The sequence below is a fragment of the Xiphophorus couchianus genome, chromosome 24 (assembly GCF_001444195.1).
Source record: "Xiphophorus couchianus chromosome 24, X_couchianus-1.0, whole genome shotgun sequence".
In the NCBI taxonomy this organism is placed as follows: Eukaryota; Metazoa; Chordata; class Actinopteri; order Cyprinodontiformes; family Poeciliidae; genus Xiphophorus; species Xiphophorus couchianus.
This window is the reverse complement of record NC_040251.1, coordinates 10,433,431-10,458,199: the sequence shown is the minus strand read 5'-3', so window position 1 is coordinate 10,458,199 and position 24,769 is coordinate 10,433,431. Positions and strand designations below refer to the sequence as shown.

The following is a 24,769-nucleotide window of genomic DNA, read 5'->3' as shown; positions in this document are numbered from 1 at the left end:
TCTGCACTGAATGAATGAAAGTTAAATAAAATCTTTTCACAGTAATGTAATTTGGTAGAATACAGATAAAAACTGCTTTAATTTGATTTATCAAATTTTGAGTTTATTTAGAGTCTAGAGGGTCACATAAAAAGCTATGGCTGGCCAGATTTGGCCTCCGAGCCTTGAGTTTGACACGTTTAATAGGAATTATCTGATGCCACAATAATTGTGGCGCAGGTACAGAAGAGGATTTTTTTTTTCTGACTTTAATCTTCCGAGAAAAAACTTTAGAATTTTCTTTTTTCAGCGGCCCTAAACCTCTTTCCATATACAGGTGATATGGCAAAAAAATAAATATAAAATAATAATCATTCTTCACATGTAATTATTTCCCAACTGTCCTCAGATTACAGGTTTGTTTTGTCTAATTTCTTCAGAATTAAGACTTTTTACCCGTTTATAAGCTATGCCAATGTTTCTAGGGTGCTGATGTAGCAAATTTCTAAGAATGTAGTTCTATTTTATTTATAAGAACTGCAAATACTACCAACAACATTATCTAGAGTCAATAAAGGTATTCTGATACTTACATTTGACTAACCAGCACTGACTCCTATAGAGGCAACCAGCATGTCTTGCAAAGCAAAATAAACTGTTTTATTGTGGTTCTTCTGCTTGAGGCATTCATTGCATTGCATTGCATTGATGCTCTCCCACATATTTCAGCTCCCAACATCTGGCTGCAGAACAGCAGAGGAGAGACACGAGAGTTCCTGGGAATCATTTGCCTCTCTGAGAGCCGCTTAGCTGAGGGGCTTGGCAGGCGTTGCCTCTGACAAACACATTGTTTAAAGCTTCAGAAGATTAGCTGAACTCCAGCAACTGCCAGGCTCTGATATGACTCCTACCGAATTTACACCAGCCTTGCTGAATGAAAACTGTGCGAATTGGGGTCTTTGGGGGCCACAAGAGGCAGGTGTGTTTATTCCATCATAGAAGTGGAAGCTGGAGGTGACGATTGAAAGCATCTGCAGTGCTGTTACAGCTGAGGGGATAGAGACCCAGGGTAGACCCCCCTCAGCAAATTTCCCACCCAAAGGCAATCTATTTTTTTTAAAGGTTCTCATCACCTACAGGCTACTGCAATCCAGTGTGCTGTAAATCCATCGGATGCAATTTATTCCACAGGAAGCTGACATGGAGTTTCCATGCTAATTGCTATGCAGGACCCCCCAGCTGAGACTTAAACCCACACCTTGATTCCACTGATTACAACGGCTGAGTTTGGAGACACACAGCTAAAACAAATCAAGTCAAGTTACCACATTCATTATCAGGGTAATTATTTTCTTATGTAACCCAGACCATTACGTGATCTGTTCAATTTCACGATTTAATGAAATTCACACTTTGAAACCAGAAATTAAGGCTAATTTCTGTGGCTTAGTCAGAAGTACAATACCTCACTTATTGTGTTTTCAGTATAAATCCTTATAATTTATTTATGCACTGTTAAATCATTAAATTAGATGAGATAGATAGCAGTAGATGCATCCATCCATCCATCCAGCCGTTTTCTTACACCCTTATCCCATTGGGGTCGGGAGGGGTGCTGGTGCCTATCTCCAGCTGTCGAGGTAGATGCAAAAGATTTATTTATTTGTGTTAATTATGCCTCATGGTTAATGAAAACACAAATTTAGTTGCTCAAAAAACCATATCAATCAATCTTTATTCTTTATTCTCTTCCTACAGATTCCATTGCAGAAGAAGGGCCCATTGCAAAAAAGAGAAACAAATACAAAAAGATAAATAAAATAATAGGTTCTCAAAAAACCACAGCTCATGATGCTGTTCACTGAGTCACAAATGACGTACAATCATAATTTTAATCTACCAACATAACCACAGGGAAGACTGCTGACCTGACCGTAAGTCACTAACACAATCTTTAAGAGAGTAAGCTAAAAAAGCTAATTGCTAAAAAAATGCTAAAGATAAATGTTGCTATAAGTATACTTACAGAAAGTTTGGTGGAAGGAAAACATGGGACAGATAAATGCCTTCAGGCAGTAAGAACAGTAGCTTTGATGGGATTGTGAAGTGCAAAGTCAAACCCTCAAGAGTTCACAGTAGGAGTTGGCTATATGGATGTAAAGTTTTATCATGATATTTTGTGGTGCTATTGTGATAACAATAGTACAATAGCACCACTAATATCACAATAATTTTCCAGCCTGCTTTAAAACCCATAGTATCACTGCGTTTCATTGACCTGCAAACTGACCTGAATCACATTGAGATTATTTGGGGTTTTGTCAAGAGGAAGATGAGACACATGAAACATCAAATCATGATTCGTGCAAAAGGAGATCTGACTAAGCAGGGCTGCTCATAAACTGCTCAGTATATTGAGCTACTTCTCATACAGCTCATATTTGTGCACTAAAAATCCCTTTTTTATTGGTCTTATGTAATGTGCACATTTTCAGATAAGCTGAAAAGCTCAGGAAGAATGTTTCCTCAATATTAGCCGCCCCCTTTTCATTCTTCTTTGATGTCTTACAGTAAATGCAATTAGGCTTGAAGAATGACAAGTCTTCATCGCTTCCCAGTGGAAAGTACTAAGCCTCTGGAATTCAAAATGAATTTTATAAGAAGCACCTGAAGGAAAAGTGAAATTTAATGGCATATGTTGAGGGATTTCAGCATATGGCATTAAAGCACAGAGGCATGTTGCATCTCTTCTCTGAAGGCTTTCATTTCTTCATCAGTTGCAAAAACAAGACAAGAATTTGCATTTGTGAAAGAACTGAATTAAATTTGATGATTTTATGATCAAAGAAATAAAAATAAAAACATATTTGAGTCTTTTTGGAAGCAGGCTTTTCTCAGTGAGGATTTTAGTATTTTGAACATGAAAAGCTTTTACAATGAGATGTTGGACGAAACTGCTTCTTCTTGCCTACCCACTACAAAAACCTCTAGGACCATGGTCACAAAAGGAGATAAAAGCTCATTTGGATGTAAAACACTGCCCCAAATCCTTCTCTGCATTATTTATTAGTGAAATAGCTCTAAGCCTGGTCTCTTGATGATTATTCAAATAGGAGAGATTTTGCAACTTGAAGTGCAACTGTTTTTGATTCAGACTAGAATATGTTTTAAAAAGATTTTTAATGTATGCTTCCTTAATTTTTGTTGGATGAAAAATTCTTCTAAATACAATACGGAAAATAAGTTAGAACACAGTAGACAGGGAACTTTGAAGGAGGAGGCTGGTGGTGTAATTGAATCCATCTTATCAGCAAAAAACTTGTAATTGTTTCCTTTACAAACATGTTTTTCATAGCTGGTGCAAAGTACTGAAACCATTCATAAAATAAAGTGTTTTTGCTTTTCTCACCATTCTCGGTTGTTGCTGGCTTTCATCTGTGGGGTCGTTATTGTCCTCTCTACACTTAGCTTTTGCTTTTGTGTGAGACTATCCTGCCTACCCTCCCTAGAAAAACAAACAAAAAAACAAGTTTAATTTTAACTAAATAAAAAATGACACAATTGAAGTACAGTACTTCTACCTGAAGTGGAGAGTATATTGAAAAGATTGTTTTTCTGGGTGCAAGATCAAAATTAAGAGATGTATTTTCCTACAGTATGAAAATATCTTTACCCTTGCAAAGTAAAATGACATAAAAGTGCTAATAACACAGGTGATGAGTTTCAGAGTTCAAATTCAGTATTTTCTGAAAACATCCAAGTTCATATAAATTAAATCAGCCAAATTTAAATGAACATATTCTGTTTCACGTGGTTAATATTTGGGTCTCATATTATGTGCCTGGTGTTAAGAAAAAATGATTATTTTTAGAAAAAGGTACATCTGACACTCTTATTTTGAATCAGACAAACAGGGGTCAAAATGCAGATCACTCAAATGGGGCCTCTCGCTGAGGCCAGAGCACAGAGCCATCAAAACAAAAGATTGAAACCCTAACATTTAATTTCTAAATATTAATACCATGTTTTTACTGAAGATTGTATTATTCCATTTTTAAACTACAAAATGATGAATGTATTTGAAAACTGTATTATCTGTGACAATATTAGAAGCAAATGGAAATTGTTACAATGAAATGTTTTGTTTACTATTAGAAAATTGCTCAGGATTTATGCTAAATGGGGTTTTGTGAAGATAACCTTTCCTTGAACCAAATTACTGGATTTAAGTTTGTCCTGAGAATTTATGTAAGGAGAGATAACGGGAGAGACTCCGGATTCCACAGGTATCTGTGAAATGTTTTTCTTTACCCAAATGACCGTAGAAACCAGGAGGCCAGGATGCAGCTGTTGGGTCTTTTGTTGAATCAGAGAGCAAATGGCCTTTGATCTTTGGCGTAAATTATGGGGAGTTCCGAGTTTCTCTGGAAGCCGAAACAGGTCTCTGATTGGTTGAACAACAGAAACGCCTCTTGAGTATAAAGTCTCGCGTAGCGCCGAAATATACAGAGAGTTTCCATTTTTTCCAGCAAACTTTCTCCAAGGGCGCGCCTTTGTCATTTTTGTCTGTGTTTCGTGTTTGTCTGTTTTCCCTTGTCTGTTTTTATTTTTATGAGAAAAATGCATATCTTTGTACCTCTGCAGCTTTGTTAACTGATTCTTGCGTTGCTTTGTATGAATTAAACTCTGTGATCTGTGACGTCAACACGCCTTGTTGTTGTTTCGCTTTACAGCTGCCCCGCTGCTCGCCGAGAGGACCCGGCTTTTTAAGGAAGATACGAGCCAAATGTTTTGTTCAAAGTTAATAATAAATATTTCTTCCTTTACACTGGTCAATAAGAGGTGCACTGCCCTAAACATTAAAACACCACCTCAGAGCAAAGCCCAGTTCATGCATGAATGGAGTTATATTTTGGCCATGCAAAACTTCCTTACCAACCTTCCTGGCATACTGTATTTCCTCTCTGCATCACATTTCCACAGATGGCATTTCATGCACCAAGACAAAAAAAAAAGAGTCTTTGCCAATGTGACAGAAGTGACCACAGCAGACAGAAAGAGTAATCAAATGGCACTGGAGTAAATTTTATTTTTATTCGACTCCATGTAGCTTGTGACCAAAATTCCAGATTGGTAAGCATATTATATAATACTATGTTTATTTATGGTAATGCTGCAGCACAGGAACTAATTTACTTTCGCCTTACTTTGCAGAAAGTGATTACATGAATACAGTTTAACACACAGTTGGTTAATATTCTAGCAGGCAAATAGCAGAGAAGAGATTAGACATCTAAACTGAACTAATCTCATGAACACATTAAAGCAGTAACACCATTTTTACTTTTTTAAAAATTGTCACTGCCATTTTTATAACCAGACACCTACTTTGCATGTGGACAAGTACAAACATGTAGCAAGAAATGGACTAATCTAGCTAACATGAGTAGAGTTAATGTTTTTATTTAAATGAGCAAGAGAGCAATCTGTAAATGTATTCAAAATCCATAAACCTTTCCCCAACTTTATGTGTTGAAATCACAATTTACAATGTATTCTATTGTTCATTTTTTAAATTTCATATCTTCACTGTGGTATACATTTATAATCGTCATAGTTCCAAACTAAATTTTTAATTTGCAAATTATTTTCCAGCCTAAACATTTGCAAAGACCTAAATATTTAGCTTGCTGACTAAATATTTAGTACGCAAACTAAATATTTAGCTTGCTAGCCAACTAGCTCTTAGCTAAATATTTAGCTCCACGCAAGTAATTAATTGATATGCAAATTAGTTTGCTGATAAGAGGAAGTGTAAAATCAAAATAAAATCCGGTTTTATATAAACTCTGCTGTTGGCAAGACTAAATCACTTCAGTCTTTTTTTATTCTTGATTATTTTTCTCTCGACACGTCCAATGAGGTCGCTGCGGTAAAGACAGACCACTTCCGGTTCATGTTCATTCATTCTGAAGTTGCTTTAGCACAGCTATCAAAGTATTATTAATTTAAAAGAGAAAATGATTCATAAAAATTAATCAATATATTGCTTCTAAAAAACCCTGATAGTCCTGAGGGTTGCATCACATGGCCATAATGACATTGCTCCATCTTCTAATTCTCATGCACTTTCTAAATAAATACTTAGAAATTTCATATATTTCATTTCATATGGCACATAAAATATACTATCAAATTAATAGGTTATTTGACAATCGAATGTAGTCTTTATATGACAAGCAAGAAAGGTTTTTGATCAAAGCATTTTTATATATTAGAATGGCTCAATAATAATCCAGATCTAAATTTAACTGAGAGAGTGCTTTGAAACCAGATTGGAAACGGTTGAAAATGCAATTGAAGACGTATATAAATGTAGCACAGAGATGGCTTACTCATGAACTTCAATAGAAAAGTTCTAAAATCAAGGTAAGGCAAATCCCCTCTCATATTTGTGATTCTCCCACAACATCTCCATTCATCTTGGCTTTACCAGCCTTTTCTTAGGGTCCAAAAGTAAATCTCCCAGGCAACTGAGCTGAATCAGCATCTTATTTGTTCAAACTGAAGGGAGTTGATGCTCAGAATAAATATCATAAATTATGTTTTATGTGATCATTTTTCTGGATGATGTGTTTGCAAAGCATGATTCCTCCTCTTATTTCTCAGTGTGTTGCACATATTGTATGTTTTCCTAGTATAAACTCAAACTCTTACACATTAAATAAGCACCTTTGCAACAGTTAGCAATTATATAAGTGACCTGGTTACTTCATTAGTCATGACGAATAATTTTTGAAATCCAGTTCATCGATACGGTTTTTATACACGCTCTGTGCAGGGACAGAGCTGCTGCAGAAGGGCAGGGCTGTGTGAAAGTTTGGATAGTTTAACGCTCGCACATCAAAGAACAGAATGAGTGTGCCCGACAGAGCAAAATGCGTGGTAAAAGACTGCATCTGGGAAAAATGCATATGCATAAACCTGATTTAAAGCCTACAGAATATGCAGCATCTTTTCTAATTTCAGTCTCAATGTAGGCATACTGCCACTGACTCACTGTCCGAGTCTCACAGACACTGGCACTGTCTGTTCTCTGTACTCCGAAGCAGAATATTAAACAGCTCGACCCTTCAATATGTACCCAACTGAATTCTTCGGCTCCCATCCAACTCATCTGTCTCGTGTCGCTGAAGCAGATAAAACTGACAAGTCTGCTCTTGTACGGGTGAATTAACCAAGAGATCAATTTTCATTCTAGCTGTGTTGAACACCTAAAGACAAATGTTGAATTGTGTGTGAGAAATTTATATTTTTCCTTTTATCTTTCTAGAGAAGTACCTTTATGTAAAATTATGAATGTTTTTTGAAGAAGCTCACACCATTCTTTGAGATTATAAAAGAATTTCAAACATACTTCCTGGCAAGTAAATGGATTTCAGGATATGCTGATAGAATTAATCTGGCTAATTATGATTACTCAATTATTGAAAAATCATCAACTAACTTAGCAATCGATTAATCATTTACTGCAATATAGAGACGCTTAAAAAAGGCTATTTGCTGAAAGAAGACAGTGAGAGCAGTAATTAAGCTAAAACTGTACTATAAACATACACTTTGCAATTATGATAAAAAATTCTTCTTTATCTGTACCCATGGGTACAGATAACAAAAATGTTTAGATAGTTAAATAGCACATTTTTAAATTAAAAAAATCTCCGAGAATATTGCCTACTAGCATAAGCTAAAGTTAATGTTAGCCACAAAGTTTAAAGAAAATAAAACTCACCTTCATATCCGTGAATGTATGACAAGGCGTACATCTTAAAACCTTTCTCTAGCTTACTTGTTGGAGCTTCGGATCGATGTACATCATTAATTTTTACCTTGGGCAAGACCTGCAAGCATCCAGTGTAAAATGTCATTTTCAATAGACCGGAAGCGACCGAGCAGCTTATCCCCGAACGCGGAAGCTGGCGTGCAAAGAGCCCATTAGCACTTGCTCAGTTCACTTTCAAACTACTTGCGTAGTTGTTTGTAAAAAAAAAAAAAAATAGAGTAAAATAAAATATTTTAAAGATACTTGAGTTGTTGGCAAAGAAACTAACAGACTGGTTCAGACAGGAACGTGAAAACAATAACAGCATGGTTAGCTCACCTGACTTTCCACCGTGTTTTCCTCTTCATGGCAACTTCCTCTTTTCCCCCTCAGCAGGTTTTCAGCTCAGTTTAAATTGAAAAATGTGCTTAATTTCCCAAAATAGCCCTATATTGTTTTATCTAAAATTTCGGGTGGTGTTTTTGTCCCTATAAAGCTCCCTGTGCGTCCTCTTCGGGTCATTTTCTCCTACAGGTGGCGCTCATCAGAAGACTCCAGGCAGCATCTACAGCTGTCCAGATTAGATGGTGCGTTTGCTGCTTCAGGACATTCCATTATCGTGTTACAAAGTAACGTGTCGGGATGACAGTTTTTAAGCAATAAAATATTTATTTTCATGTTTACAAAATAAAAGGAGTTGAATTGCATATTTTATGTATTTCTAATATTGTATAAAAAGGCTTGAGTGTTTAAATGAGAAATCGGCAGAATGTGTAAAAAAACATTATTCGATTAATTGTCAGAATAATTGATTATTAAAATAATCGCCAGCTGCAGCCCTACTTGAGACTGGATCTGACATGGGTTACACTAACATGAATAATATTGAAATTAATTTCTTATATATATAAAAATTATATCTACATATATAAAGTTTTGATGTTGAGCTGACAGACATTTGTTTCAAATTGGGCATTTAACAACCACCAGTCTCTTAAACTCCTCTACATCATCACAAGTTAAAATCACAACCAAATTGATGTTTGTAGCTTTAATTTGACAAATTACTCTGTTACGAATGACATCGACATGACCCTCTTTAGTATGGTCTGTAAATTTTTATGGCTGTGTGGTTTAAAACAAAATGATTTTGGTCCAGCCGATTTGACCATCTTACAAAGGCTAATAAGAATTCACAATGAGGTACTGAACCATGTTATACATTAGTAAGAATTTATCTCTCTAGGCAGTTTACATACAGTCTGTAATAAATAAAGTAATGTTGAAACATTTCATTGAACAATTGGGTGAAGTTTTCTTTACAAAACAGAAAACAGCAGTTTATGTTACATAATTACCAAGGCAATAAATGGAATACTTTCTGTCCTTACCTGCAGGTGGTAGTGGCTAGGCTTGATGAAAATAATTAGGCACAGCAGGTTTAGGAGACTGGAAGGTATTCTTAGTTTGTTTTTGAGTTATCCAATCAGATGGCTGTCTGTTTTGCTGATATGGGAGATGATGAGTTTAGAATTAATTAGAATCACAATGCCGGTGTGTACACTTGCGTGTGTACACACCGACTGCATCAGGTTCATTGGGAGACCATTTCATGTTTCCCCCCCGGCGTTTCAGAGTGGTGTTGGCATGTCATGCAGTGGTAGCAACATAACTGACAAAATGGATACCATGACATTTACCTCAAAGGAAAAGGAAAAGGCTTGCCCGTGAATAAACAGTGGATATCAAAAGTTTACACACAACCAAGCAGGTTTTTGTCCACCTTTATTGTGACACGTATCCTACACCATTCTATTCTGCTAAAGAAAACATTTTGGGACAAAATGACAGTAAATTGAAGCGTTCCTCTTCAGTTATTATTGATAAAATTGTGTGCCTTCATGAGTCCAATCCCCATAATGGCCAATTGAAACATAAAGTCAGAAAATTAACTCTTCAAAATAGCAGAAAGCTTTAAATTAAACCATTATGCATATTGATATTGAAAAACATTAGAATATCAGCACTTTTGTCAAGATCATGTAAGTTTTTCTTAAATCGATGAAAACTCATCATTATGTACGGTAGGTTAGTTCAGCTGGTCAGAGTAATAACGTGGAGGTCATGGCACACAAAACGCACATGTATTTGGTAATTTTCTAGGTATGATGTTAGGATAGAATAAATCTCCTGATTCTTGTTTTTTAAAGTTACTGAAATTGTAACAACAATAATTCAACTATATCACTGGATCACTCAAATTATTATGACATTCATGCTAATGAGGAGTGTGTAAACTTCTGTAAAAGACAGATGTTTTTATTTTTCCAATGCCTTGCATTAATTTTTCTGTTTGTGCTTCACATATTTGGCAACTCCTTTTTAACACAGATTGCAAGGCTGATTTTGTCAATTGCACAAGACCAGCCCCCATAGGATGAACTATTCGTGCCTTTATGTCTATGTACATCACAAAGCAGAAACAAACATCAGAAATCTTCTTACAGAGGCAATCAGATGCATTAGAGCAAAGAACATTTGCTAACATGATTTCTAATAGATGTTTGCATTCAGCAAAAATGTACATTTCTAATTTAAATGAGACAAAAGTAAAAATGTGTGATTACTCAGCGTACAGCTGTCCAACAGGAAGTATACGCCAACTGTTGTGGTTGTGCATGTTTTAAACAAAATCTGGCTGTTGGATGCTAATCCAATTATGACCTTGTTTACAGACCATAACATGCATCATTGTTAGACTCAAATTATCTTTGTTTCCTTGTTCGCCTGACTTCATTAGGCAGAAGGCTGCCAGTCCCATCTTTTATTCAGTGGAATACATCTATTGGTTGTAGGATAATAAGCTTTGCAATCATTATAATGGAGGTCAGACAAAACAAAAGCTCTCTACTGAACGTACAAACATTTTCAAGATTTATAAAAGAAAGCATACGTTGTACAAAATTAGTGTCCACAAAAAATATTTAACTGGAATTGCTTTTGCTTTACTTATTTATGATTAGTATCTTTTTTAATTTATTTTTTCAGAAGACAAGGCAAATAAAAAGTAGTTGGAGTTTTTTTTATTCCAACTATAATAAAATAAAATTATATACACTGCTCAAAAAAATAAAGGGAACACTTAAACAGGTGTTTAACACTAAAAGTGTTTCCTTTATTTTTTTTTAGCAGTATGTACTGTACTGTGTATTTATATAAATATAAGTAATGCAGCATTATCATCAATATGAAGCAGTATGAAGCTGCAGAGGACCAGACTTTTGTGTTTTGTGCATCCTTGTTTGTTCAGGAACTGTGGCTGTGACTGGCTCTTGTCCACACAAGGCCTTTTCTGTGGCATGTGCCAACCCACTCACATGCTGGCCAAGTCCACCCACTCCACTGCCCTTTTATCCACCTGCCACTCTCTGTAGATCTTTAGAGGGAGAAAAACACTTATTTCATTCTCAAAACACTAAATGAGATGGCCCCAGTCTTTTATGTGCATATGTGTGTATAGTTCGTCCCAGTTTTTTTCTGATTGTGTGTCTGTGTGCCTAAGTGATTGCTCTCTCGAGTCTTGTTTCAGCGCTCCCTGGGTAATGGGAAGCTGGGAAACAAACGGATGCAGGACTGATTGCCTCCTTTCTGACCAAAGAAATGCTGCGGGGGTAAATAGGACTATTTCTTTCCTTCCTTCTTGAGCCTTGTTTTCTTCTTTTCTGCAAAACTTCCTTTCAAAGTGCTTCCGTTTGGTCATCATATTAGTCATACCTTTCGTAGAACTAAAAACAGAACATCTAACTGAACCCATAGAGCCACGGGTCCAATGTCAAGCACACCTCCACTGTTCCTGCGAACACTGGGTGATGATAATTGTAGCCCATTACTTTCTTTTTGCTCCACACAGTTTTGTAAGAGCTAAATATAAAGAAAGGCCGTCGCAGGAAGGTAAATGACATCTGTAGCAGTAGCTTCAAATAGATGGAAACGCAGACATATGGGGGAGTAGATAATGTTTAATGCTACCTGGTGAATGTTATTAATCTGACGCTGGAAAAGCTAAAGGGGAGACACAATCGCTCACGGATTGCGTTTCTGGAAGGAATGTGTTGACATTTTCCCGCTGAGAGTTAGAAGATAAGATGGATGCAATTCTTATCTGCTACATTCAAAGCGACAGCCAGAAACGTGTTTTTAAAAATTCTCATCAGCGTCTTTTTTTCCTTATTTAAGATTTCCGATGGCATTTTTTAATCAATGTTTTTGTCTTTCAAAGTTTTGGTAACAGAACAAAAGACAATGCAATGACTCAAACTAATTATTTCAAACATTTTGCTTCAGGTTCCTGGTCAGGAGCCGATCACAAGAGTGTCTGCCGATGCATCACTGTAGCTGTTGCAAGAAAAACTTGCAATTATCTGAGCTATTCATCTGTATCAGGAAAATCTTTAACTCCATTCCCGGCCAGAAATGTTCTCTTTAGTTTAGACAACCTCCCCATATCGGTTTATCCTCCCTTCAAAAATTATCACCTTTCTTTTTTGCTCTTTGCACAATATGATAATATTTCAGTTTGATTATCAGCTTCACTGAATAGATGTTAGTTGCAGCATTGACATTGTGGTTGAGTTCTAATTAGTTATTTGGTATTCAGCTGTAATTATGAGTCTTTATGAGGGAAGACTTTTGATTCACTCCAAACCAGTAGATGAAAATACGCCTAATTAGCTTTTAATTTTTCACAACATTTTAAAAATTCACATGATATGATATATGTATGTAATTGGATTGTGGTTTTTTTTTTTGTCCATCTTGCTATTACATCTTTATTAGCAGAACAAAGAAGCATAAGATAGATGTTACAAACCAGTAGCAGGCGTGGTGAAATGGTCTTTTCTGCAAAAAAATTAATTAATTAATAACACCAAGTCCAAAAACAATAAAAAATACTTTTGTTGTAAATAGTTAGGATCTCATGTGGAAGTCTCTTTACACATAAAAAGATCCTAAGCATCATCTCAATGCAAGCTTTAAATTACACCCTTTCAATCTGTCTGCCAGCCTACCCTTTGACATGAGCTTATTTATGACCTATGTATTTTACTCTTGACATTTAGCTCTGGGCTCTTGACGTCAGAATATAATTACTTCAGTCAGCACACAACCAAGGTGTCAGGCGGGATTGATGGAACTGGATTGTGCGATTGGAATCAACAAAGCAGGCGACACATGCATTACCACAGCTGCAAAAAAAGAAGAAAAAAATAATAACAAAGACACCAGAAGGACATAATCAGCAGTGCCTTCAATTGAGTCCCTTTAAAGACACGTTAGAAACACAAACCTAAACCTATGCTCCTGATTATTAATGTGGCTAATGGCCCCACAGTGACGTCAAGGAGCGAGTGGTTGTTGCTTTCCTCTCATTGTGTCGCCTGTGATATTAAATCTCAAGAAGTGTTTGATGGGGTCATTATATTTCCCCTTTTTGGTTTTGCTTTGTGTAAAGTGATGAGGAAAAGAAAATTTTCCTCATCTCGTAAAGGGTCATTTGGGCATATTTAATGGTACATCCATTGTTTCCAACAGCAGTGGATGTTTTGTGTGCTTCCTTTTCAGTAAAATCTGCAGCAGAAAGGAGTGTGGAGATGAGCAGTAAAGCTGTTCTATACTGCAGTTTTATCATCACGAATTTATCAGCAGCACTTGGAAAAAAAAACAATGCACTCCTCCTGTGTGCAAAGACGCAGCAGAGTGATAATTTACCTTTGTCAAAAGAAACATGATGCAAAAGTCACACACAAGACATAAGGCTTGATTTTAAATCTCAAAGTTTTTGCTTAATTTCATGCATTGCTAACTGTGTTGTTTTTAGCAAGGCAATAAACATTTTATTGTATTAACTCTTCCCCTATTCTCACTAGATAAATGGTGTGTAGTTGTGTGTAGTGGCACAGGGTGAAACTTGTTTGACATCTTTGATTGAGCTGCCATTTCTTTATGTCGGTGTTGATAAGCTGTGTGATATAATTCAAAGTAGAAGAATCCCAAACATACAGCTTACAGTTTGAGTGTTTGACTTTGGTTTGCATCTGTTAAATTTTCACAGTGCTGCTGAGCAAAACTCAATATGCCCTATTTGGAATATGCACAATATGCAACATTTTGCTTTTGGCTTTTCTTCACAGCAAATCCTAATGTATCCATTCTTATTCATTACCTACCTCGGCATTTCTGGTGGTAGTTTTTTTGTTTACTTGGAACTCTTACTGTATCTTCAGGATTAATTTGTTTGCAGGTAAATATGTGGAAGTAAATATCATTTTGGTCCCTCTATCTCTACTTCAACATGTGCCTCAGAGAGTGTAAACCAGAGGTTGAGTAGCTACAAGCAGCAGCGATTTGTGATGAATGTGGTCCAGAATCAGACATTCAGAAGGCAAAAAACAAAACTGTATGAATATTTAGAGAAAGGACGTAAGTTTTCTTCCAGTTTGCAACATTAACTCTGAAAGCACACATTATGTTCTATTTTTACCCTGAATTTTATGTGCCCAGTTGCTGAGCTGTCTCACTGATCCTCAGTGTGCTTCCTTGGACAGCTTGCAGAATTTTTTTTCCCCAGGCTTAATTCTAACTGGAACAAATCAGAGCTCTACCTGCTGCCAGCAGCTGTGGAAAACAGTTAGTTTCTTCCCTCCGTGATAGGGATAATTGGACCTGTGGTGCTGTCACTCACAGCCTTGTGTAGCTTCACAGACGCAGTGTTAGGATGTAGAAGCTGCCGAGCAGATGCATGTTTGCAGCCAGATGAACAGAAATATGCACCTTTTTGAACTGTCACAGTATGGCTGTATGTGTCGTTTGATAAGGTTTCTGTGTTGCAGCTGATATGGGGAAAAATCCTAACAAGCTGCATATCTGGGCTTGAGCCCCTTGTTATTCTGGAAGATGTAACTTCAATCTGCCATCTGCTCCCTCTTCTTGATTTATGTTTGCATAAAATCCTTGTAGCTTCTCTGCAAACCACCCCATACCATATTAACATAACATTTGCAGGTGGCTGCACACATTTCTGCCATTAGAGCACCATGTTTGCAGGATCGTATCACAGAGGCGAAGATTAAAATGCATAAAACTAAGTATTGAGATTCTCTACTTATCCTCTCTCTGGATGGGTAGATGGCAGAAGGAAATCTATCCCTTTTTATGTTTCTTTTGATTCATTCCTCCATCAGGAGCGGTGTGTTACGAGGGGAAGAAAAGTATTGATCAGGCAAGTTCCAGCTCAAAGGATTCCCTCGGAACAATCCGTCTCCAGATTGTTCTCACTGGATTGAACCAAACATGTTCTCACTGTCTCACACGTCAACAAAGCAGAACCTATCCCTCTTCAAAAGCAGCTTTCCTAAAAAGAAATTTCAAATCAAACAGCGTTTCATGTTCTGTTATGAAACATAATTTTTTTGTCTTCTAACTCGATCACACAAGCGAAGACACATTGCTCCTGTTCTATCTGCTCTCCAGTGTCTCCCTGTGTGCTGAAGAATTGATTTATTTAAAACACTGGTTTGTTTTTAAATGGGGCCTGCGTGATGGTGTGGTTGCTAACTCTGTTGCCTTTGAACAACCTGGGTTCAAATCCATGCTGGAAACTTCAGTTCAAAAACATGACTTAACAGTCCTTTAATTAGTCCTTTGGCAGTGGATGGATGTACGGTTCAGCCCCTCCAGGATGTTGCAATGATTTTTAAAATCACTGAATATGTGGGACCTTTTTCAAAAAGTCGCAATCAAAGTTGCGATATTTTTTAGCTTCATTTTTGCCAAAACCTGGTCTTACAAAAAGGTTGACGATGTTGCACATAACTTTCCCTTTCCCTCTTTTTTTCCTTGCATTGAATTATAAATCCTCCTTATCTTAAAAGTTATGCTGCTTCTTGTCTAGGGTTTAATGTCTCCTCTCTGACTTGTGAAAATAAAGATTTCTTTCAAATATGTGGAAGACAACAATGAGCACAACTTCTCAGATTTAGCTTTATTCTGACTTCATTTTTGCACTTATTACATGAGTCATGTGATCAACAATCAGATTTTACTACAGGCGGGAAAGACGAAGACGACAGGAAGTGGTAAAAGGATTATGGCGCAGCATGTTTTCTAATAAATTATCGCATGAACGTATTATTCACGTGTGATTTTAATTGCGTTTCTTATTTTAATGGAAACACAGCAGTTGCGAAATTGTGTCTTTTTGACATTAGCGTAATAACAACAGAATTTTGTTGTGGAAATGCAGCTACTGACTGTGCAACTTGGTTCAGCTGCAGGACTCGCCTTAGTGATCAGATCCACAGGTCACCACGTATACACCCGTGGTGCGTTTAAAGATGACTTTGCAGGTTTGGCTTTCAAGAAATGTTGTTAAACAGGAAGTTAAATTAGAAAGGGACAAAGAGAATTGGTCAAAGAATTGCAGTGATTGGTCAGAAAAGAAGAAAATATGCAAAATGTTAAAGTGATCGGTCTTCTAACCGATTTGTGGTAAATAATTGAGGAAATTCATTATTTTCCAAATTTGAAATTGATGAATTTGCATTAATAGTTGCCATTTAAATTATTTTTGAAGACTTTGTCCCTGATGTTCAACACATTGTTCTACCAAATTTGTGGAGTTGTCTACCAGTGTTTAACATCTGTTTAGACTTTATTCGCTATAATGTACAATGCTTTGGTCAGTTATATGTTGTTTCTAAAAGTGCTTTATAAATAAATTGGGTTGGGCTGAAATAACTTCACAGAATTTAGATATTTACTACCGTGCAATATGTGCTGATATGTTGAAATATGGGACATGAAATATTCATTTATTCCTGCTGATGCTAATAAATTCCTCAGGGGCACACCACCACAGCACAAATCCACCTCACATATATACACTGCACGGATTTCATCTTTATTTCTGTAAGTCAGCTTAAAGACCCTCTTCATTAAAATGGATAATGTTGGAAATAAAAAGGTTGGGGGTGAATGAAGCTCCTTTTGTCCCCGTTTTGGATCACTTAGCGCAGTTGCAGAGGTTGACAACCGTCCTGCTGAGGCAGGTGCTTTATGTTCATTCCCCGAACATTTCAGTGCACTGATTAATTGCTGCCTTCACAGCTAAGCAATAGAAAGCAAGCACAAGGCCTACAGAAATTTATCAAGTGACATTAACATGGATTGAAAGTGACTGGCAGCTTGGCACCAACATCTTTTTTCTAGAGGCAAAAAAACCTGACTTTTTAAAGCTCATAGGAGCAGAGATATTTAAAGTAATAATGTTAGACGTGAAGGAGGTGTGACTTCAGAAAGATTTGTAAGGGGTGACCGGGGGGGCCTTGACTTCATATTTAGTTGACATACCTTTGGCACAAACCTGAGGTTTCAATAAACATAATTTTCTAAGATTTTCTACCATTCTTCTGTGCAGATTCTATCTAGCTCAGTCAGGATGGATAAGAAAAATCAATAGAGAGACATTTTGGGGTATTTACAGTGGTATTAAAGGGGCAGTATTACATATTTTACAGGCGTGTACTTTCATTATATAGCACAATCATGTTACATTTGTTATACATTATTTGCTATAGTATGAAAATATTTGATATACCAAACATGATTTAAAAGAAATCTGACTTTGTAATTAAACGCCTCAAAAACTCTTGCTCTTTCTGAAACTCATCTTTCAGGAAGTCATCACAACATCACTTCTCTCTTAACTCTTTCACAGCATTTTTTAACTCTTGTGTTTCATGGTGTTTAACGCTGCCAAGCTTATTTTGTATTCTTTACTTAATCGAAGGAAGACTTCAGTCAAATTGGAATTATTTTACGGATAAATAATGAAAAATAAAATCACTGAATTTTAAGACTCATGGCAAATGAATGCTTATGTAGCTGTTGTGTTTAAATAAGTCATGGACCAGTCTGAAGGTTTTAAATGTCAGAACCATTAAAATTTTCTGTCATGCCTATATCCTGTAATATGGAGGATTTTAAAGGACAAAATTAAATAAATAAATACATAATTAAAGCAACTGCTGATTACCCCGCCCCTTGAGTTTGATTGAATTATTTTATGGTGACGCTGCAGGAACAAAAACCATGGAATAATTAAAATATACATTTATTTAATGATCTGCAATGATGTAATGACCTATTTAATTAATTAACTGTCAAATAAATTATTTACTGATGTATTTATTTAATTTTGTCACTTCTTAGCCTCTGCACTATGGTTTAAATTTATTTAATAAAATGCTGGAGAACGTTCCAGAGTTTTTCGGCGCAGTTGCCCCTCCTTTCCCTGTTTTTGTGCACTATCAGACAGGTCACTCTCATTTCTCAGAGCGCTATGGGCTTGAAACTAAAAGACGGCACCCATTACTCCTATTGAGGGATTGCTCTTTTGTAAGTAAAGCTGTCGATAGCAATACATCTGATAAGCAGAGGTCAGGCTAGCTAACTTAGCCTGACTAATTAACCATAATTACATAATAAGTATGTAAGTGCATCTATCAAATTCAGTTAGTGTTTATTCCATATTTTTATATCTCTTAAAAACAGTCTTTACTTGACCCTGTATTTTATTTCATTTTAAGTGACTGAAGTTGCAATTAACTCATAATTTTGCTAAAATATCTTTATTTTAAAAAAGCATATTTTTAATTTGTTGTTCTGAGTACATGAAATGGCTAGATAAATATCATAGAGTACATTAATATATCTCTAGTAATCAATATTATTACAGGAGCAACAATGTTGTAAATATTGCTTTAAAATTTTTAAACAAATCTTTGCTGAAAATTCTTGAGTGAAAACCTGAAGCAATGGTACTTTTATTCAATGTTTTCAGGTTGTTTTTTTTTACAGGAAGCTATACTCAAATTAGTTTTAGATGGGTTTGTAATTAAGGTTTCAACTCATTGCTCATTATCCTTTCCTATCTTAAATTCATGCATAAAAATAGGGGTGGCTATGGTGCCACTGAAGGGCTGGTAGGCCATTTAACATCACAAACATGCAAATGCACAGCAGAACAACGCAGAGCTGCTGCATTCATCTGAAAAATCTCTTTGATGGAATCTAGAAATATTCTCCCTCTGAGAATTCAAGAAAGAAGCCCAAGTGAGCGCAACTTTTATTCAGCGCATTTGGAAAATAAATAGCTTCATCTTATATTTATTACAAAGCATCTAGAGACAGTAGCACACAGAGAGCACAGTTAAGAAAGCTAATCTTTGAAAACAATAGATTGAGTTAAGCGTCGAGGGTCTGTGTCCGTTTTTGCAAGGGCTCATGGAAAAACAAACGCAATTGTAAAACTCAAAAAAGATGAAGCCATGTCACAGAAAAACACTGATATACTGGTATGTTGAAAATACAAGACATAAACAGTAAGGTGGCGCATGAATATTTCTGGATGTTCCCTTGGTCATACAATTTTAATCACAGTGTTGATTTTTAAGAGCTAAAGGATCAGAGACGAAAAACAGAGGATGGGAGGCTTGTCCATGCATGGTAACAAACGGCAAGAATATAGATTTCAACTCAATGGCTTCCCTCCTGAATTATAGCCTTGTCTGTTAATCGTCCTTGACCATTTGTAAAAGCATAATAAATACTTCAGTCAGAATAGAAAAATGTACAAATTTACAAAGAAGCCTCCCTGAAAAAACTATTACAAGTCCTTGCTGGTAAACGCTGCTTTAATTTTCCTCACATAAAAGTAAAAAGAAAATTCTCCTCGATATGAGACCCATGTAAAGCTATCTCAGCATCGTTGGTGCTCTTGTGAACAACTGTCCTCGTTCGTCATTGTGCTGTTGTCGGTCTGTGTGTTAGCCCTCAAGTGTAAACAAGCAGTTCCCTAAACTGCTACAGCCAAACCTCGGAGCCATCTGGGAGGAAGAAAAATTGCTCCCACTGAAGGATCGCACCGTCGCCTCCACGCGACAGTGGGAGAAGTTTCTGGTAAAAACACTTTCACGTTGCACAGACATGGACAGAGGAGCCTGAGCGGGGCGCTGGTGGAGGGCAAAGAGAGGAATGTCTTACTGAGTTGGAGAGCTGCTTTCCGCAAACTACATCACAGTCACACAAGAGAGGTCATGAATGTGAACGTATTGTTGTTGCTGTCGCTGACAAAGTTGATTTGGCACTGCTCCAGTCGGGCGATGTCCCCAATGTCCAGCTCTGATAGTAACTGAGTCGGGTCTGTGTTTGTTGTCAGGACCTTCTGCTTCTCCTTCTCCTCTTTCCCTTTGTTGTTTTTATTTCTACTGTCCTGTTCCTCCTCTTCTTCCTCCTCTGTGATGGAGCAGAGGCGGGTGGTGGTGCCCGGGTTTTCAGCAGGCGGTCTGTAGTGGCACTGCCCATTCAGCAGCCTCCTAATTGGCATCAGGGGCACCGCTTCCTCGCCCAGCAGCTGCTGCTGGCGGTGCCGGAAATCGCTCTGACGCTTCAGCCGCTTGAATTCGCTGAAAGCCGAGGTGGCGCTCTGGTAGAGGCTGAGGGCGATAGCTTGGGCTTTCTCTGACTTGCTGACCAGCACGGCGTGACACCGGAGCACCACTGCCATGTTTTTCACCTGGTGCCTGTAGATCCAAGCCAGGATTTTGGGCCGGCATGGGTCGGCTGCGCAGTAGGTGATTCTGTTCAGAGAGTACAGATGGATGGGTTTCTTCTTCCCAGATTTGTCAGCACTCATTCTTATGCCCTGTGACCCCACCGTCAACCTCATCTTGACACTCTGCTCCCCGTAGTTGCTCCTTGCCCAGATCTTGGCCACCGCCTCCTGAGTGCAGCCGTCTCCCTTTGCCGTAATGGTAACCACACTCCCAAGGTAACGCACGTTGTAAACGGGCTCCTCTTTGTTGAGTTCCACCTTCTGCCGTTTGGTGTGAAAGATGCTGCCCACCCAGTCAAAGGGGCAGTCAGGGAGCAAGTCTGGACATGAGCGCAGCAGAGAGGAGAGGATGGAGTGATAGGTCAGCCCTGTTCCCAGACTCTTGGGCTTAGTCTTGGCATCGTCCTCCACCAAAACAAACTTATTCCTTCTCCAGGGTAACATGGTGCAGAAGGAAAAGTAACACCCTCTGCCTGCTTCTTTAAATCTTGTCAGTTCAGGCAAAAAAATGTTTGAACAGCGTTGTGGGCGAAAGAGTAAAAAAAAAAGAAGCACAAAGACAAGCAGCTCTGCGAAGCTCAGAGAAGAGACTGAGCGCTGTGTAGCTCAGGCAGTCTGTTCCTGTTCTCGCTCCTCCTTTCTCTCCTCCTCCTCTCTCTCCTCTTTAGTCTGCATCATGCAGAGCTGACCAGCGCAGGAGTCTTAGACCAGCTCTCAACATCATCTCCCTTTCCATGCTTCATTGTTTTGCTTTCATACACCTTCCTACCAAAGTGCTTTTTATCTTCTCAGTTCCAAATTGAGGCATCACTAAGCTTTTTACAAATACAAGAATTTATTGCAGTTGTATTATATTATTCAAGACTGGTGAAGAAAGTTTTATGTTGTTTCCTTGATAAGTGTATTTTTTTTAATCATTTTGTTATTTGATAATTACTTACTTATACGTCTTTTTGTATCAGCAGTATTAGTTTAAAGGCGAGTCCAAAACATTAGATGCAGAACCAGAAGCGTCGGCTCATTCAATCATTTAAGCCAAAGCCTGTTAAAAAGTTTATTGGATCCCTCAGCAGAATTTGATTTGGGGCTCCTGCTCCCAGTGAAGCAGACCCCCAACCAACTCAGCAAAACTTCTTTTACACTATATTGTCTATGATTGATTGGATCTGCAATATACATCTAACAAAGCCATTATTGTTAGAAACAAGTCTAAAACATGTCCATCGAAATGGAAAGTGACAATGTATATGGTGAACAAGCAATAATGTAACATATTAATTAATGTCAGTATTAAAAATGTGACTCAGCAATATAATTACTAAATTATAGTGTAACCACTGCTTAATTTAATTAGCAATAAATTCAGTAGGAAAGTTACTTTTGTTCTAGGGTCACACAGGAGGATGATAAGCATACAAGTTTTAACAACTCAAGTTTATTTTTCTTTCCCCACAAAAAAATAATTATCCAGGTAACACTAATTACCTTAATAAAATTAAGGTATAAAACTTTAATTGTCCACCCTTATATAAAAATATCAGATTAATATATAGAAAATTGAGGGTAGTTTTTTTAAACAGTAGCTTTAAAGCTTATTTCAACAAAAGAAATTACATATTCCAGTTAGTCCTTCAATATAACAGTTCAGTCAGTCAGTTCAGTCAATGTGCACATAAGTTGTCCGTTATGAAAATGTTCATGAACAAATAGTTTGTGGAATAAAAAAAAGATTTGGGGCCCCCCTTTTTGTTCAATAAGCTTATCTGTTGTCCACGCAAAATTTCCAGCTCCAGCAGCACCAGGACCTCCGTCTTTCCAGGCTTCAGTCCGAGTCACAAAGATGGCGGCGGAACCCTCCTGCTTCTGGAACTACACTGGCTCGTTCAGGTATCGGAGCGTTAACCGATCATGCAGGTATACGGAAATCATAGAAATCTTTCAATTACTTCTCAGTAAAAATCAAATTAGCGTTTAAAATAAACCAAAAACGCTCAGTAATAAAGAAATGACTTAATAAACATCACTTCATCATAAACAGTCTCATTTCACAGAGCTATGCTGCTTACAGAGCGACACTTTATACTCCGGTTGGTTTTTTTTCCAGTTCGAAAAAAACTGGCTAGGTAGCCATTCTGCATAAGTGAGCAGCTGAAAATAAAACAACAGACTCAGCGGAGAACTATCAGAACAGAATGTACATTATCCAGTTCAAAATAAACAGATTTCTTTCATATCACAGCAGCACTTATGCGTAGTAACTTCTCTACTTCTGCTGAAATGTGCTTAGTCTGCCTTTTTTTTTCTTCTTCCCTCTTCTTTACTCTTCTTCTCGTACCGACACAGGAGAAATGTGGGTCTAGTGCCCTCTACAGGACATTCTAAGAACTAACAAACAAATACATTAAAAATACTGTACAGACAGATCAGCATAGTTTATGGGGGTTACATCAGATTCAGAGTTTAAATGCTAACAGTTATAGTTCATATTTTTCGGAGCCAAAGAATAGCTGATATTTCCTTTTGGTAGCAGCCACTTTGCACCGTCAATACAGAATCTGAACAGCTACCACAGCAGCAGTAGGTCAAACGTGTTTCACAACCACTACTAGAGTTGTATTGTTATTGTTATATATTTGACCTGCTATGGTTGAGGAGATTTGGACTGGAAAGTCCCATTACTTCATGCTAAGAAGTTCAGAAATTGCACATAACGCACATAAGGCATGCATTATGTGTTGTGGAGGTCACTGCTTGGCCCTCTAATAAAAAAAGTGGAAATATTTATTCACTATTCAAATACGTAATTGAAATACAAGAAAAATAACATTGAGTGAAGATTTCTTGCAAATAAAGTCACTAAACTTTGTCTCTAAGGGAAATCATTGTTTTTTCCTGTCATTTGACAAACATTCTTCTCTGATTTTTAAATTTTCTTCAGGGTGATTTGCCTTTTACTATGGTCTCTTTCTGGATAGATATTTTTTTTATTTTTTTGCGATTTAATCTGAGAAGTTTTTTCAATAGTGTTCTGAAAGTTCTGGAAGTATTTCAGCAAGAAAATCTTTTTCTGGCATCTAAACATATTTCACCAACCTGGGAAACTTTGCAACGTAAAAATAATGCAGCATAAAATCTATAAAGCACAGTTCATGCATATAATTGTATATCTATTGGAAGAAAAAGAAAAAACATAAAAATAAAATTGGGAATGTTGTAAGCCCTAAGCAGGACTTTAGTTAAATGTTAAAAATCAAACAAACATTTTTTGTCTTTTAGATGACAATAACTTCCTAATTGTACAACATTAACCCAATTTCTGTGATTACTAATACTCTTGGAAGTGTGTTGGTGTAATGGCCCTAAGCAGCTGTTTAGTTTGAAATATTAACTCAGAATATTGGATACTACTTCCCATTATTGCTTATTGGATTTGTTTCTACCGGCACACCAATAAAGTTGCTCACAACAAGAATAATTAAAGTTATTACTTTCTTCAACTTCTGTACACCCAGTCCTAGTCTTGAAATGTTATTAAAACGTATTGGTTCATCAGATTTTGAAAATGAAAAAATCTTATAGGCTACACTGGAGAAGTCTAGATCCATGTCTCACTTCATCTACCTAGTTTTGCTGAAAACCTTTACAACAGATTGATGTTCATCTGTAAAGTTGGATGAATCATCACTGCTGAATAGCAGGACCCTGAATGATGAGTCACTCCAGTTGCAAAGCAGTTTTGTAAAGCCTTTGACAGAGAAAAATAGGTTGTGTCTGCCAATCTTCACTCAGACCACGTGAGATTTTTCTATTACACCGGAGGCCAACATTTCTGCTCCCTGGAAAATTGAAACTGTGAAAAAGACAGACGCATCCAACCCCTGGCTTGATTAGATACTGGATCCGAAAGTAACAGATTGAAAAACAAAAGAGTGAGCCCACTCAGAAATGTTGCACTGATGAAATTGTGTATGAAAGCTTTGCTTAGTGTTTCAATTAATTTTTCTGCTTAATGGTTTTCTTAAGGCTGCAAAGTTTAGGCCTAATGCTTTTTTTGTTAAACTGTAAATGTGAAAATGCTTTTATTCACACTTTCAAACATCCACCCATCATGTCTTGACCAAGACATATTTTTCCAGAAAAAATGACATTTTACTTAGCGTCATCAGAAAAATGAGTAATTTCCTTTGAAATAAATCTCTAGCCACTCAGCTGAAATGAAGCATGTTTCACTGACCTGCCTTAAACTAGCATATCCAATTAGAACTGAATATGTCGTCTGCTGCGTCCCTCCCCTT

At 37.0% G+C, this 24,769-nt stretch overlaps 1 protein-coding gene and 1 long non-coding RNA gene across 2 annotated transcripts; one reads left to right on the top strand and one right to left on the bottom strand.

The window, feature by feature from the left end:
• The first annotated feature begins 4,149 nt into the window (after positions 1–4,149).
• Positions 4,150–24,705, top strand: LOC114141245 (uncharacterized). Its single transcript, XR_003594804.1, has 3 exons — positions 4,150–4,278; positions 22,233–22,239; positions 24,695–24,705. It is a non-coding gene; the product is annotated as an uncharacterized LOC114141245 (long non-coding RNA).
• On the bottom strand, positions 18,975–21,079 carry fam43b (family with sequence similarity 43 member B). Its single transcript, XM_028011733.1, has one exon. The coding sequence runs from the start codon at positions 20,916–20,918 to the stop codon at positions 19,941–19,943; it is 978 nt and encodes a 325-aa protein (XP_027867534.1). The 5' UTR covers positions 20,919–21,079; the 3' UTR covers positions 18,975–19,940.
• Positions 24,706–24,769: the final 64 nt, after the last annotated feature.

Coding starts and splice junctions, on each gene's coding strand:
- fam43b (XM_028011733.1), bottom strand. CDS start 20,918: ATGTTACCCTGGAGAAGGAATAAGTTTGTTTTGGTGGAGGACGATGCC.